This window comes from Apus apus, unplaced genomic scaffold (genome assembly GCF_020740795.1).
Source record: "Apus apus isolate bApuApu2 unplaced genomic scaffold, bApuApu2.pri.cur manual_scaffold_30_ctg1, whole genome shotgun sequence".
Taxonomy (NCBI): Eukaryota; Metazoa; Chordata; class Aves; order Apodiformes; family Apodidae; genus Apus; species Apus apus.
This window is the reverse complement of record NW_026248848.1, coordinates 83133-98246: the sequence shown is the minus strand read 5'-3', so window position 1 is coordinate 98246 and position 15114 is coordinate 83133. Positions and strand designations below refer to the sequence as shown.

General features: G+C 53.5%; 1 protein-coding gene across 1 annotated transcript; it reads right to left on the bottom strand.

The window, feature by feature from the left end:
• Positions 1-12699: 12699 nt before the first annotated feature.
• Positions 12700-13638, bottom strand: LOC127396178 (olfactory receptor 10AG1-like). The gene has a single exon (XM_051643783.1). It carries the CDS (start codon positions 13636-13638, stop codon positions 12700-12702), a length of 939 nt encoding a protein of 312 aa, XP_051499743.1.
• Between the last annotated feature and the right edge of the window lie 1476 nt (positions 13639-15114).

Here is a 15114-nt window from a genome sequence, read left to right as displayed (position 1 = left end):
GAAGGAGGTTCCAAGGGGGGAGCAGGACCCCCCAGCCCCTGCTCCTCCCGTGCAGTGCAGCCCCAGCCCTGCCCAGTGCCCCTCTGTCTCGTGTCACCGTTCACTGGCAGGTGCCCCTTTTCCATCCCGCTCCCGGGCCCCGGCTGCCATCCCTCTCCTTGCCCCGCTCCAGGGGGGAAAGCCCAGGAGGCTGCCGGCAGCCAGGCAGGACAGGAGGTGCCCGGCCAAACCCTCCCGTCCATCCCGGCCACCGAGAGGAAAGGCAGGGACTGCGGGCCTGAGGAAAGGGACGGTTTGGCTGGGTTTCATTCTGTTGAATTAGATTGAAATTAATAAAAGATCAACTGCAATTGTCTGGATATCTATTTTTTTTTTAGTTCTTTTTTAAAGGAGCTTGATTTGAACACCAGCAAAGCCCCCATGGGCCTCCTGCCCTGGGCAGAGCCATGAACGCTCACAGGGAAAGGGGGGATGTCACCTGGAGAAATCGCGGCCCCCAGTTCTGCTGGAAAGGAAGGGAGGTCGGGCTGAGGGGGGCTCTGTGCCAGAAGCAGAGGAGAATTTGGGAAGCCAGAGGCTTTGCTCCAGGATCTGCAACGAGCGTCAGGGAGACCCAGAGCCAGGGCTCCCAGCCGCCCCGTGCCCCCGTGGCCACAGCCGGGTGCCCACGGCTGCCTCCAGCAGCTGCTCTTGGTCGTTATTCCCCCCTTCCGTCTCCTGCCCTGCTGCAGGGATGCTGGGGGGCAGCAGGGAAACCCCTTCCCCCCGGCAGCTCCTCTGAGCTGCAGCTCCCTTCTCCCTGGGTTTGGAGACGTTAGATCCATTGGGACATGACAGTTTGATACGAACAAAGGCGAGAGCAGCTGGAGGCTGCGGCGGCGGGTTCCCTCCTCAGCAGCGGGTCGGGAGAGCGCGGCCCCAGCGGCGCCTGCCCTGGGATGGGGGTTCCTAGGGCAGCTTGGGAAGAGCTGGCAGGGGGCTTGGGGACCCTCCCTTCCCCCTGCCTGCTGGGGCTCCCCAGCACTATGGGTCCTGCTCTGAGACAGGCTGCCTTGCTGCAAGATCCACAGGGCTGCGCTTCCCGTGGCAAGCAGCGCTGCTCCCTGTGGAGAGGAGACCTGGCGTGTTGGGCTGCAGGTGGTCCGGGGAGACACCAGGCAATGTACACACCCTGCACTGAAAAAAACAAACACAACCATTATAAAAAAAAATTAAAAACAATTAAACACAGAAATGAAAACCAAAACAAAGCCCCACTCCCCAAAATTTTTGTTCAGGTGCATGGGAATGGCTAAACTTTGCCATCTGGAGAGGTCCACTGCACTTTAAATGGGGAAAACCAAGTTTCTGGAAAGTAAATCTTCTTTTCATAAAACAGAGGGGAACGCTGCAAGACCCCCTGCTCCCCTCACCCACCCTGAGCCCCCCGGCCCCACAACCCGCCCCGGGAGCTCTGGAGCCTCAGAAGAGGCTTTCTGCCTGGAAAAGGAGGGTTCGCGCCCGAAAAACGAGGCTTTGCCCCAAAACCAAAGGGCTTCGGGCCTGCAGCCAAAGCGGTGGAGCCTAAAAAGGGAGGGGGCGGGAAGAGGAGCCCGTTGGGCTTCGCCGCCATTGGGCGGGAGGGCTGTCAGTCTGTGCCCTGAGGAGCTGCGGGCTGTGATTGGCCGCCAGGGGTCCGGCTCCCGCCCTCCCTGAGGCGCCGCTGCCTGTGATTGGCTGCCCGGGGCTGCCCTGGGCAGGCGGCAGGAGGAGGCGGGAGCGGCAGGAGTCACCACCAGCTCCTCTCCGGGCTGAGACGCCCCAGGTCTCTCCGCCTTTCCTGGAGAAGAAGCTCCGTCAGCTCCTGGCGCCTCCTGACTGACCCCCCTGCCCTTCGAGCTCCTGTCCGGGAGCGGGAGAGGCCTGGGGGGTGTCCTTGGTGCGGGCAGGAGGGTTTGGGGGGCACGGGTCTGGGCTGGGAGGCAGTGGGAGAGCCTGGAGGGCAGGCCTGGGCTGCACTGGAGGGTCTGCACGGGCTGGGTTCCAACCCTCCCTCTCTCTCTGCTCTGCAGAAGGTCCCTGAGCTGCGGCTGCTCCAGGAGCTCTGCTGCAGCCAGGAGGGCTCTGCTGGAGGCCTGCACAGCAGCAGCAGGTGGGAGATGGCACCAGGGCCTGGGGAAGGAGACCTGGGTCCCCCTGCCCCTGGGCTGGTCCTGCCCTCAGCAGCTGGACATGCTGTGAACAGGCCTGTGCCTGGAGAGCTGGGAGGTGGGTGGGCACCAGGAAGCTCCACAGACGGGGGGTCCATCGGGTCCCCCCGCTCGTCGCTGGCCTGCAAGGAGCCCTCCCATGGCTGATGGGCCATGGCTGGGGGAGAAGACATGTCCCAGCTGGGAAGCAATGGGGAGGCAGGGAGTTCTCTCCTCCAGGAGCTTTGCTTTCTCTGAAAAGCCAGGTCCCAGGTTCTCCCTGGTGGGAGCCCCTCGAGAGCCCCAAGGGCTGGGGAAGAGGGAGAAGGTGATTTGCTTGTGCTCAGCCTCTTCTCTCAGGCAGACCAGCTGTGCGTGGCGTCGAGAGGGCACCGCAGGAAGATGAGGGCGCCGTCCTGCCTGTCCAGCCTGGAATATCTCCTGTGCCTGAGAGAGAAGAAGGGAGTCGTTCTGTCCTGCAAGGGGTGAGAAAACATGTCAAAGCACCTGCAGCCACTGGGGTGGGAGGTCAGGGAGGATGTCCCAAGGTGAGGTGGAAGAAGCTCTGGATGCAGGACCTGGGCTGTGCTCCCCAGAGCAGGTGGTTGGGCAGAGGGGGGTGCAGGTCAGGCCCTGCAGGGCAGCGTTGATGGAGCAGGTTCTGCCCACGTTCTGGAGTCCTGCTCCAAGCCCTGGGCTGTGCTGCCAGCCCCTGCTCCCTGCTGGAGCTGTTCCCTTGGCAGCGGCTGCAGGGAAGTGACCTTGGGCAAGAGATGAGATTCTTTGTTTGCCCAGGAGCATCTTGGGCAAGCCAGGCTCTCTCCAGGAGCAGCCAGGGAGCCAGCTCGACCCTCCAGTCCAGAAAGGCCAGGGGAAGCCTGACCCTGCCCTGACACGGGCTGGTCCAGAGTCACTTTGAGCTGGGCTTTGCACCCCTTGTTTTCCAATGAACAGTAGAGAATGAAAACAATGACAGGTCAGGTGAAAGCTCAGGTGAATGTAAAGGTTGTTTTACGTGCCAGGGAGGGGATTTTGGGCTGTTATCTGGGAGAGCACTGGGGGGATACTGGGAGGGCACTAGAGACAACTGGGAGGGGCAGTGGGGGGAAGGGGTGTACAGGGCGGTGGGGGGAACTGGGAGCACGGGGGGCACAGGGATGACTGGTGGGCACTGGGAGGATAATGGGAGGCTCTGGGAGGACTGGGGGGATGCTGGGAGGGCAAAACATGTGCTTGTTTGGTCATGCCAGTGAGTGTTTGAAGAGGGTCCTTTTCAGAGGGTGTTGATGAGGGAATAAGGCAGGCACCCTGTTTGTGCTGGGCATCCAGGACGGGGCTGGAGTCTTCTGGAACACCTCAAGGGAGGGTGGAGCAAACGATTTCCACCCCCCACCCAGGCACCATGGAGGAGGGACAGGCTTGATTTGAACAGGCAGAGCAGAGACCTGAAGCCTGTTGGAAAGTGGGAGTAGCTGGGCCATGAGCTGGTGAGAGAGAATGGAGAGGCTGGGCCCAAGTGATCACGAACAGGTAAATAACAGAGTTTGCTTGGTGAGAACTGGGCCTTCATGAATTTTTTCCACTGTTTTCCTTTATTCACCAATGAGAGATGCTGGGGGTATGGCTCATGCTTAAATGACAGCAGTCAGCCCACTTTATTCTATAAAAGCCTGGCCCCATTTCTGATCAAAGAGATCTCCATACACTTTCCCTGGGAAGCTGCTGGACCTTCTCTCCTCCAGCGGGGACGCCTGCCCCAGAGACTGATTCTCAGGAGCTGTGGTCCCAACAAGGACACCCGGCTGTGGCCTGACATGGCTCACAAATATTACTCACTCACTGTCTTCACTACTAACCTTAAGTCATCTTCATTCTTAAGTTTAAGACTGTAAGAGTCTTTCAAGATGATGGTTGGTATTTTAAGCCTAGTATGGTATTTGATAAGAAAGCTACCAGCAGTTTAGTGGTTAACCTTTGTTGTTTAATTGTAAGTAGTAAATTCACTCCTGTTAAGCCCTTTGCATCCTAACTGCACTGTTGTTCTTATCTCCCACCTCCTCTATATTTATACTGTACTCATGCTTCTTGCCCACAATAATTAAAACCCCCACCATGGGATGCAATAAGTATCAATGACTGCAAATACGCATTGTCTGCCATCCATCCTGTCTGGGACATCATCCCAGATGGAGACACCTGGCTTTGGGGGTTGATTTGAATGAAGAGAAGCTCTTGGCCAGCCAGGCTGTAGCTCTCCCTGCTGAGCCACATCAACTGCAGCACAAACCCACCTGCAACTCACCAGCTTCTTCAGCACTGGCTGAGAACAGTATTTCAAAGTGCTCACCTTAGCAGCACGGGTGTAGACACTGCCATTGATCTGGAAGCTTCTCCCTGAACTTGGCTTCCTGCTCAGTGCCTCGTGGGTGCCAGGAGTGTCCGGTTCAGTTGGACGCTGAACGGGGCTCGCAGCCAGCAGCTTCTCCTGGAGCAGAGGACACACTGTCAACCCACCTTGGGAAGCTCTGGGCTCAGGGGCCTGCAGGCACATCACACACACAACAGCCCCTCACCCAGCATCACCCTTCTCCCCCTGCCCTGCGGGAAAGACACAAGCACAGCACTAACACAGCAGCACCCCCAGAAGAAATACTAACAAGTGACAACCACAACCCAAGCGTGTCACAGGGACCACAGACACAGGCCAGAAAGGCACTGGCCTGCAAACACGCACTGCCTTCCTGCACTTGCCTCACTTCTTGCCCCTCTCGTTGATGCTGTTCTACTTGGCTGGGACTGAACTTGTCGGACTCCAAACGATGCTCAGTGTCACTCACCTCTTCTTGCAGCTGCTGTTCACTCTTCTCCAGCTGTTCCTGGTTCCCACACTCGCTGGAGAACTCCTCTTGTGACACCCCTACTTCTGCTTCTGTCCCCGTGTCTTTCTTGGATTCTGTCTGCAGAGGCTGAGAAAGCTGATCCACCTGCAGACAGCAAAAACAAAGAGGAACTCAGAGGGATCTCAAATTAGTCCCCTGGTGAAAAATCGGTCACGGGTTGGTCACTGAGACTGTGCTTATCATCTGCTGCCTCAGTGTGAAGGTGAAACCACAACATTCAAAGTGCCCCCAGGCTCAGCAGCTCACAAGGAGGGAGGTTTAGGAGCAGCTCACCCAGGCAGAGGCTTGCAGGTCTCTCCAAAGGCCTTCAGTCCTATTGCTCTGCTGCTGGACTATGGCCTCTAACCTGGCATTTTCCATCTGAAGGCTTAAAAAGAAATACGGGGCTTCTTACAGGAATCCACCAGAGCACCCATTCTTCAAGAACAGCAGGGAATAAACCAACAAAAGCATCTTCACAATCATGTGTTCACTTGCTGTGATGCAACAAAGCCATCCTGTGGTTTTCACACCACCCCAGGAAGCCATGGACACCTTGGGTCACTGTGCTCTTCTCTTACCGCTGCACTCGTTCTTCCAGCTCTTCTATTGTTGTGTCTGTTCCAGAAGATGCCAGCAGCAGGTCTTGCAGTTTCTGGAAAGACGCTCTTAGCTCACTTTCCTCCTCATCCCAGGCAACCCTCAGCCCACCAACACAACACACAGACTGCCGATGCCAGTCTGCCAAGTCCTGCACCTGTGAAATCACAGCAAGAACCCACAGCAGTCAGGGGAGCTTTTCTCTAGAGGAGCCAGCTGCTGCTCAAGAACCCCAGTGCTGCCCGTGTCTGCACCCCTGTCATCATTTCCAGGACATTCACACCTTCACTTCTACCAGCAAATGAACACAAACTGGGCTCCTTCATCATCTTGTAGACTGGTCTCTCCCACCCCACTCATCTCCTCTAGCCTGGCTCTAAGCACCAGCACCGACCCTCCCATCCTTTCAGGGGCTCTTGACACTCTCTGCATCCACTTGTTTGCTCCTCCACTGAAAACAGGAATTTAAAAGTTCTCCTCAAGTGACTTCACAGTCCCCTCATAAGGAGACTGAGGTGATTTCTATTTCAGAACTCTGAGGCCTCTGTACTTCAGCTCTGGTAAGAACACAGCAAGAGGTGAATGGAGTTCAATCCATTTGGCTGCTGGTGACCAACTCAGTGGGTGCTGCACCCCAAAACACTCTGCAGGCACTGCTGCAGACTGTGTCCAAAACTATCTTTACATGCATCACAGTTCTACAAATCGGTTTCCATTCTTTCGAATACTTAGTAACATCCAGCTGTCTGTAAGATTGCAGTTTCACAAAGCTCACTTGCAGATGTGCACAAGTCACTGTTCAGATCCCCAGACTTCATGCATCACTTAGTCCCTGCACGTCCACTCACCAAAAGATCCCTACATTTCCCTAGCAGGCAGAAAAATGCATCCTGTCTATTTCAATAAACGCGAGACAATGAAATCATGTTGGAACTAAAGATGCTGGCACCTCCAGCCTTGCAGAGTGGCTGGAACCACCACACTCAGGTTCCTCATCCCTGCAGAACCCCAGAGCCACGCAACAGATGCTCCAGACACCACTGCTCAAGTTGGAGATTCTGCAGAACCTTGGTAAAAGCAGCAGGGCTGAGAGCCTGCAGGTGACAACAAGGACACTGCCCCAGCATTCCAAAGAGGGAAAACCTGCAGCCTGAGACGACAGCAAGCACGGAATGCCATCTCACAGAAGAGGAACCAACCCACTGGAGGCACTCGTCCACGGAGCGCTCCTGAGGAACCTGACGACGAGGGAAGGAGAAGCAGCTGATGGAGGATTTCAATAATCTTGATCAATAAATGCTCTTTCCTGTCTCTGTTAGGGTTTTAGCCCCAATAAGAACAGTAACAAGCTCTGGAGAAGAACAGAATAGATTCTAAGAACACCACAGAGACTTTTAGGCTCTGCCAATCTCACACAAAGGAACAAGAGGAAACCAAACAAGGTGCTTGTTTATCTCGTCACCTCTTGCTCTTTTGCCCCACCCCACGAATCTGCTGCAGGCTCTGCCCCAGCTACAGGGCTGGGGGGAAACACTCACAGCAGAAGAAAGACTGGCAGGCCAGAGGCTGCTGCTGAGGAGAAAACAGCATCGGCTGCAGCTGCAGCTTCTTTCAACCCCAGAGAAAACTTGCCTGCAAATCCTTTCTTTTTAAAGGACACGTTTCCTGTAAAGGCACCTACCTTGGGGCTAAAATCCAGCTCTTCTTCGGAACTACTCCAACTGTCATCATTCCCCTCTTCCTCAGAGCTTCTGGAAAAGCCAAGCACAGTGAGTTCTGTGTCTCTCCAAACATCCCTCAAGTCAGCGTGAGGTATTTTGAAAGCCTCACCTGATTGAGCCTCCTTCAGACCAGTCATCTGTTGCTGTTCAGACATGAAAAGACATGCTGACATTAGATGTGGCAGGCTAAAATCTAACTAGAACAAGAACCATTTCACAGGGACAACTCTACAGCTCATAACAATGAAACTTTGGGCAGCCAATTCAACACAAGCCAGCACGAATGAAGGCATCTCCAAAACAACTGCTGCTTCAAGCTGGACTGAGGAAAAACAAACCAACAGACCAGAGTTCTACTCTCACACCTAGAAATTAAGCAAATACTGAAACAAACTGAAAGAAGAAAATAGCACAGCATGAATGTGCTCTACTAGTAAAGACCTGCCCAAATGGTGGTGGTGTAGCAAGACAGTCAGCCAAGGAACCTCCAAAGGGCTCCTGACACACGAGTGCACAGCACACCAGAGCTGTCACTGTCTGATGTAACCTTACGTAGAACAACATGCCAGATCCCCCACCATCTGCTGCCCTGCCCAGGGACAGAGGGTTCTGAGAAGGTACAGAAAATCAAAAAGCAGAATCAAGATCGAAAGCTGAACCTCACACAGAAGAATCACCAGCAGTTTTCCACACTGCACCAACAGGCACAACCAGGACACTGTGTACCACACTCCAGCTTTCACCAGCCTTATGAAGGAGCTCAGCCTGTTCCCCCAGAGCTACAGGACAGGCCACAACTGCACCAAGATGAGGGCCTTGGCTGCTGCCAGAGTCACACCCATGGATTTGTGTGCCATGTCTGTGTGCTGTGGAACACAAGGCTTAGACTAGAAATCCCCACCCACCTGCTCTACACACCCTACTGAGCTACACTGGATTTGCACCACCTTGAACGGCCACCTGGAGGTAAAAGTGCACACCTGAAAAACAAAAACACTCTCGCCCAGTTCCTTCCCTGTTCCCCTTCTCTCTCTCTGGAGGAAAACCTACCCAGGTGGGCCATCTGACAGGGAGAAGGCAACACCCCTGCAGGTGGGCATGGAGCACACAGACCACAACGGCCTTCCGAGCCTGACAAGAAGTGTCTCCAACCAGCAACCAAGAAGCACCTTCACCAAACTGCCTGTGCTGCTCCACCCGATGCCTGCACTACAGTCAGCAGTGAACACAGTCAGCGCCGACAAGACAAACCACCTCGAGAAAAGGCCACAGAGACTTTCCTCCTGAGCTCCCCCACATTAAGGATCCTACCTCCTCTGTCCACAGCAGGTGCCCCCAACATGAAGCCAGCAGGTTCTGCCCAGTGAAGAGTGCCAGGTGCTGTGCAGCCCTGGCCACCACGCACAGAAGCTTCTTCTGTGCTCTTCTGCTCTGCATCTTCTGCCAGTTGTTTCCCAAGACTATGTAGAGAAAGAGAGGAAAATGTGTTTGGTAAAGACAGCCACCTACCTGCACGTACCATTGAGCAGAACAGTTCACAGCCACTTCTTATCCATCCTACACATATTCATACACACTCAGCAACTCCCGAGTACTGATGAAGGCTGATGCACACAGAGCCTGTTGCAGGGCTGCTCCCTTAGAGCACACCTTAGAGAAACAACACCCACAGCTACAAAGCTGTGCTGAAGAGGAATGAAGCTGCTCAGGATTTTCACAAGAGGGATCTGATCAGTTCCATCTCCTCTGAAACAAAAGGCTGGCACTGCCTGGGCGCTGCAGGGGAAGGCAGTAAGGAACATGGTGCTGGGCTGGGGAGAGGGTTCACAGGCATTTCAGTTTGCCAAGCTCCACCTCTGGCTACAGACACATTCTAGACTGTATATTGGGCAGATGTGAGCTTAGCCACAAAGCTGGAGAGGTAACAGGGAATCCTGGGTAGAAATTTCCTCCACTTCCAAATGAACACGAGACACAGGAGCAATACACACCAGAAGGCAGCACTAAGCACAGCTTCAAGACAGCTCAAAACCCACCCTTAAACCTTGGTGCTCTCACCAAAATATTCAAAAGCCACACTGACAACTGACAACTTAGTCTCATGATCAAGCTACACGTTTACCTGGAGTATCCCTGCAGAACAGCAACATCCCCAGCTGTGCGCCCAGCAGCGGCTTTCTGGGAAACATCAGCCCCGAACTCAAGAAGAACTCTCGCCAAATCAAGCTGCCCACCAGAGGCAGCAATCATAAGTGGGGTTCTGAAAGATCCAAAATAGGAAATAGATCAAGAGCACTAAAAGGACCCATTCTGAGAAACCCTCACCTTTCACTCAGATCTCGAGCCTGCACATCAGCTCCTATTTTCAGGAGAACCTCTGCCATCTCTTTGTGATGTTCAGAGACAGCCAGGATCAGTGGGGTACATCCCTCCTGAAAGGACACAGAAAGTCATCAAGTTCAAATCAAACCCCAACTTCAAGAAAAAGACAAATGCAACTTTCTGAAAGAGCTTCCTTCCCAAATATAAACATTTACCTTATTCTCTGCATCATATCTGCATCATGCTCCAATAACAGCAACACCATGTCTACATTATGAGACAGGACAGCCAGGTGGAGGGCGGTGTTGCCGTCAGCATCCTGGAGATCTGGGTTAGCCCCATGCTCCAGCAGAACAGCCACACACTCTTCCTGCTGGCTCTGCACTGCCTGGGAACAACACACACACAAGGGAAAGTCTTCCAAAGTTGACCTTGCACTGTCCCAGCTCACCCCGCTTCTCAGCACTGGGGAAGAAGAGCATCTGCAACCATGAGCTCACCTTTGCTGTCCCACCCCGATTACAACGGGCACATTTCTGCACAGGCCTGTGCACAGAATCCTGCCAGACACCCCTCCATTCCTGCACAGGCCACGAGCCCCTCTCCAAGAGCAGGACACGTGCCACATACCTTCATCAGGGGCGATCTCCTCCAGTTGTCACACAGGTCCACCTGGCAGTCCTGTCTCACTAGGAATCTCACCACATCCGCATGGCCGTTGGCACAGGCGAGATGCAGAGGGGTCCTGGAAGGGAAACACAGGAGCTGAACAGAGACTGCCAAAGGACCAAAGCTGTGTCCCCAGCCAGCCCTGGGCACCCTGCCCAGACCCTGCTACTGCTGCTGCCATCCTGCACTCATGCCCCCCAGGCCAGAAGAGAACTGCTGATGCCTCAGCAGCTGCACGACAGCCCTGCAGGGAGACCCAGGGCCAAGGGGCAGGGCAGGGGCAGCACTTCCCACCGCACCTGAGCCCACCCAGCAGCTGCCAGCAATGGAAAGCTCTCCAGTTTCCCCTCCCAGCTGACAGGACTGGGGAGAGCCAGGGATTTGTACTGGGAGTGAACTGGGGGGGTGGGGGGGGGAACTGGGAGCAAGGGGAGGGGCAACCTCTGGGCAACTGGGAGCACTGGGACTGAACTGAGGGGAATGGGCAGCACTGGTTAGGAACTATGTAGTACTGGGAGTGCTGCGATGGAACTGGGAGCGCTGGGGGTTACTGGGCAGCAGAACTGGCCCTGTTTCTGCTCTCTGTGGCTCCTCAAGCGCTGTCTGAGGCCAGGAAGGGGAGGGGGGGGGGGTGGTTTGTAGGGCTGGAGCTGCCCCGGCTGGGCCAAGAGATTCCAGGGATCCTGCTGGATCGTGACCAATCCTGACATCTCCCTCCAGTCCATCCCTCGGGAACGGTCTGCCCAGGGGCCTGTGGGGCAGCCAGAGCAGCACAACAGCCTGGGCAGGAGCGTCCCCAGAGGGAACCTGGTCCATGTCCCCAAGGAGCAGGGGCTGGAGCTGCCAGCTCTGCAGGGGATGGAGGGCTGGGCGGCCCAGGCAGGGGGGTATGCTGGGGCTGGAGCCCCTCGTCCTGCAGGTGGGCTGGGGAAGCTGGGGGCTCTGCCTGGGGTGGCAGCTGAGCATGGAGATCTGGGCAGTCTGGGGGGAGAGACATGAGGGAGCAGGGAGACAGCAAAGAGAAGGTGAGGGAAAAGAGTGTGTGACAGAGGGGGTGTGAGTGTGACAGAGGGGGTGTGAGTGAGTGTGTGACAGAGGGGGTGTGAGTGAGTGTGTGACAGAGGGGGTGAGTGTGTGTGTGTGACAGAACGAACAGATAAACAGTTTGCTTGATGAGAGCAGGGCCCTCATGGCTTCTCCTACTGTTTTCCTTTGATTCTCCAATGAGAGATGCTGGGGGTATGGCTCATGCTTAAATGACAGCAGTCAGTCCACTTCATTCCATAACAGCCTGGTCCCATCTTTGATCAGGGACACTCCTGTGCCCTTCCCAGGAGGCTGCTGGACCTTCTCTCCTCCAGCAGGGACACCTGCCAGAGAGACCAATTCTGGAGACCTGAGATCCACCCAAGGACACCAGCTGTGGCCTGGCCAGGGTGAGAAACATTAACTCTTTCACTGTCTTTATTAGCAACCTTAATGTTCAGTAATCTTCATAATTCAGTTTAAGACTGTAGAATCCTTTAAAGGTGATAATTAATATTCTAGGCCTAGTATAGAATTGGATAACAGCAACTTATAGCAACTTCCAATACTTGAAGGGGGCCTGCAAGAAAGCTGGGGTAAGGGTTTTTACACGGGTGTGTACTGAGAGGACAAGCGGCAATGGTCTGAAGCTCAAAGAGGGTGGTGAGACCCTGGCCCAGGCTGCCCAGGGAAGCTGTGGCTGCCCCATCCCTGGCAGTGTTGAAGGGCACGTTGGATGGGGCTTGGAGCAACCTGGGCTGGTGGGAGGTGTCCCTGCCCATGCAGGGGGTTGGAAATGGATGATCTTTAAGGTCCCTTCTAACCCAAACCATTCTGTGATTCTATCATTCTATAATAAGTTGCCAGCATTTTAGGGGTTAACCTTTCTTGTCTGGTTTAATTATAAGCAGTAAAAGTCACTGCTAAGTTGCCCTTTGCATTTAAACTGCCCCTCTGTTCTGATCTCCCAAGTCCCTGCCCTTTTGTTCTACTTGTGCCTCGTGTCCAAATAGTTGAGACCCCAACTGCTCTGCAATCGGTCGCCCAGTGCAGACACATCTCGTCTGTTCCATCCAGGACATCCCCCTGGTGACACTGCTGTTTATTCTCCTGTGAAGTTGGTCATACATTAGAGAACTCCATGGAAGACATTACAGCAAAGGAAGATGAACTTCACATCCTTTATTTTTTTCAGCTGATTCCACACAGGGACACTGTGAGTAATTTCTCAGACCTGAGGGTGGTCACCTCCTTATCGCTGCTTTGTCTGGGACTTCTGGTCCTCTTTGGGACTGTTTTACAACCTCTGTAGAATCACTTTGTCCACAGGAGTCTCTTCAAGGCAATTCTCACTTCCTTATTCCTCAGGCTGTAGATGACAGGGTTCAACATGGGGGTCACAATTGTGTAAAGCAGGGCAAGGTGTTTGTCAGTCTCTGCAGAGTCCCTTGACCGTCGCGTTAAGTAGGTGATTGTGGCTGAGCTGTAGAAGAGTGTCACCACCCCGAGGTGTGAAGAGCAGGTGGAAAATGCTTTGTGTCTGCCCAGGACTGAAGGTGTTTTCAGAACTGCCCTGATAATCTTAATGTAAGAAATAACTATGAAGGAAAAGGGAAGAATCGCAAATACCAAGATGATGGTGTAGAGAGTCGCTTGGTTCCAGGAGGTGTCTGCACAGGCCAGATCCAGCAGAGGGGGCACGTCACAGAAGAAGTGATGAAGGTGGTGAGATGCGCAGAAGGGCAAAGTGAACAGCTGGTAGGTCTGTCCTACTTGCACTGGTACAACAACCATCCATGACCCCACAACCAGGCTGATGCAGAGACCCCTGCTCATGGTGAGGGTGTAGTGCAGGGGGTCACAGATGGCTGCATAGCGGTCATAGGCCATGGCAGCCAGGAGAAGGCTTTCAGTGCTGCCCAGTGAAGTCAGGAAATAAAGCTGGGCAGCACAACCAAGGAAGGAGATCCTGCCATCTTCCATCAGGGAAATCACCAGCATTTTTGGCAGAGTGACTGACGTGTAGCAGATCTCCAGGAAGGACAAGTTCATCAGGAAGAAGTACATGGGGCTGTGGAGGCTTGAGTCCATCACTGTGATGAGCACCATCAGGCTGTTTCCTGCGAGCACCACCAGGTAGATGACCAGGAAGACCGTGAAGCACAGGCCCTGCAGGCTGGAGGGGTCAGTAAATCCCTGAAGAGTGAATCCAAGTTCAATGGTGTGATTCTCCAAAGCTTTTCTTTGGGCCATTTTCCCTACACAGAGCAGTCCCAGCAACAGGCTCTTGCTGAAGACCTGTCCACCATCACGTACACATCAAGCCTAGAGAGAGATCAGACAAATACCAGCAGAGATGTGATTACAGGATTAGGCAAACTTGACCAATATTTGTATGAATGTCTGGACATCCAGCATGGATTGCGAGCTGCAGGGAAGCTTGTGAAGGGAGGAGGAACAGGATCCTGGAGCCTGAATGACTGGGTTTGGTCATAGGGGTAAAAGAAACTTTCTTTTTTAGAGCTGATTTTATTGAACTGAATACCTGGTGACAGGTGAGGAAAAAGAGAGAACGTGGGTAAATCCCAGCCCCTCTAAGAACAGTCTTGTTTACATTCCTTGTGCAGATCTTGTAAAAGAGCTGCATTTAATGGAAGAACATTAAGAAGAAACTGGGGGAAAAGGAGGAGGGGGATGAAAATGGGAAGACAAAGCGAGACAAGGCTAGGCAAGGAGAGCAAATCAAAATAAAGCAAGGCAAGACATGGCTTGATTCTTGAACCTTAGAGCTCTCCTCATATGTAAGGGCTCATCCTCTGATGCTGTGTCCACACACAAAGATCTGGGAGACTCTCTTAGACCTGAATTGCTATATTTACATGGTAAAGGATGATCAGAAGTAAAAGGGGATTCCATCTGTCAGGGAACCCAGTGCTAATGAGGCACCCATGGGGCATTCTAATGTGACAGATTAGCTACTGTTTATCCACAAATTGTAAGTTTTCAAGGTGCTAAAGGACATTTTGATGGAAGCAAACTGCTTCATGCAGTTTCCAGTCACACAGAGAAGAAAGGAATCAAAAGTGTGTGATCTCTCCATGGCACCCAATTTTCCTGGGCAGGTTAGGCTTTTATAACTTCAGAATGAGTCTGGAACAACTTAGCATTCCTAAACTTCCTGCTCTGTCACTTAAAGACTCAGTTGAGAGCACATATGCTCTGATCCCAAGCCAGCAGTTCTTCCTGGTCTTCTGCAAAGCAAGCCCTTGCTGCCTGGGGAGCAGAGCCTTCCCTCTGCATTTCCCACCTTCCCAGAGTGTAACGACTCTTTGCAGGCACACAGGAGGGATGGGAGCTACAAGCAAGCAGCACCACAACAGCAGGGATATCCTCATGAGGAAGAGACTCAGCTGAAAGATGTTTAAGGATCTGTCTGTCTTGGGGAAGGAATATCCTCTTCCAGGCAGAGGGCTGAGGGTGCGGGCTGTCTCCCTGCAGTTACCACTGACACACCTTGAGAAGTCTTCATGAACTCTGCTATGTTATGTGAGAAGAGCAGGTCAGAAAACGTAACAAAAGCGTTCAGATTAACCGAGTGAAAAGCACTGGGAGGTTTTCTCCAGATAAAAATTTGAATTCACAAAATCATGTGGTCTTAATAGATTGATTCTTTTTCCAAGGTGTTGCTGCCCTTGTCCTGTGAATTTTATCTCTCTCCTAGAGGAGCCA

Bases quoted from the DNA above. Each gene is read 5' to 3' on its own strand.
- LOC127396178 (XM_051643783.1), bottom strand. From the start codon at position 13,638: ATGGCCCAAAGAAAAGCTTTGGAGAATCACACCATTGAACTTGGATTC.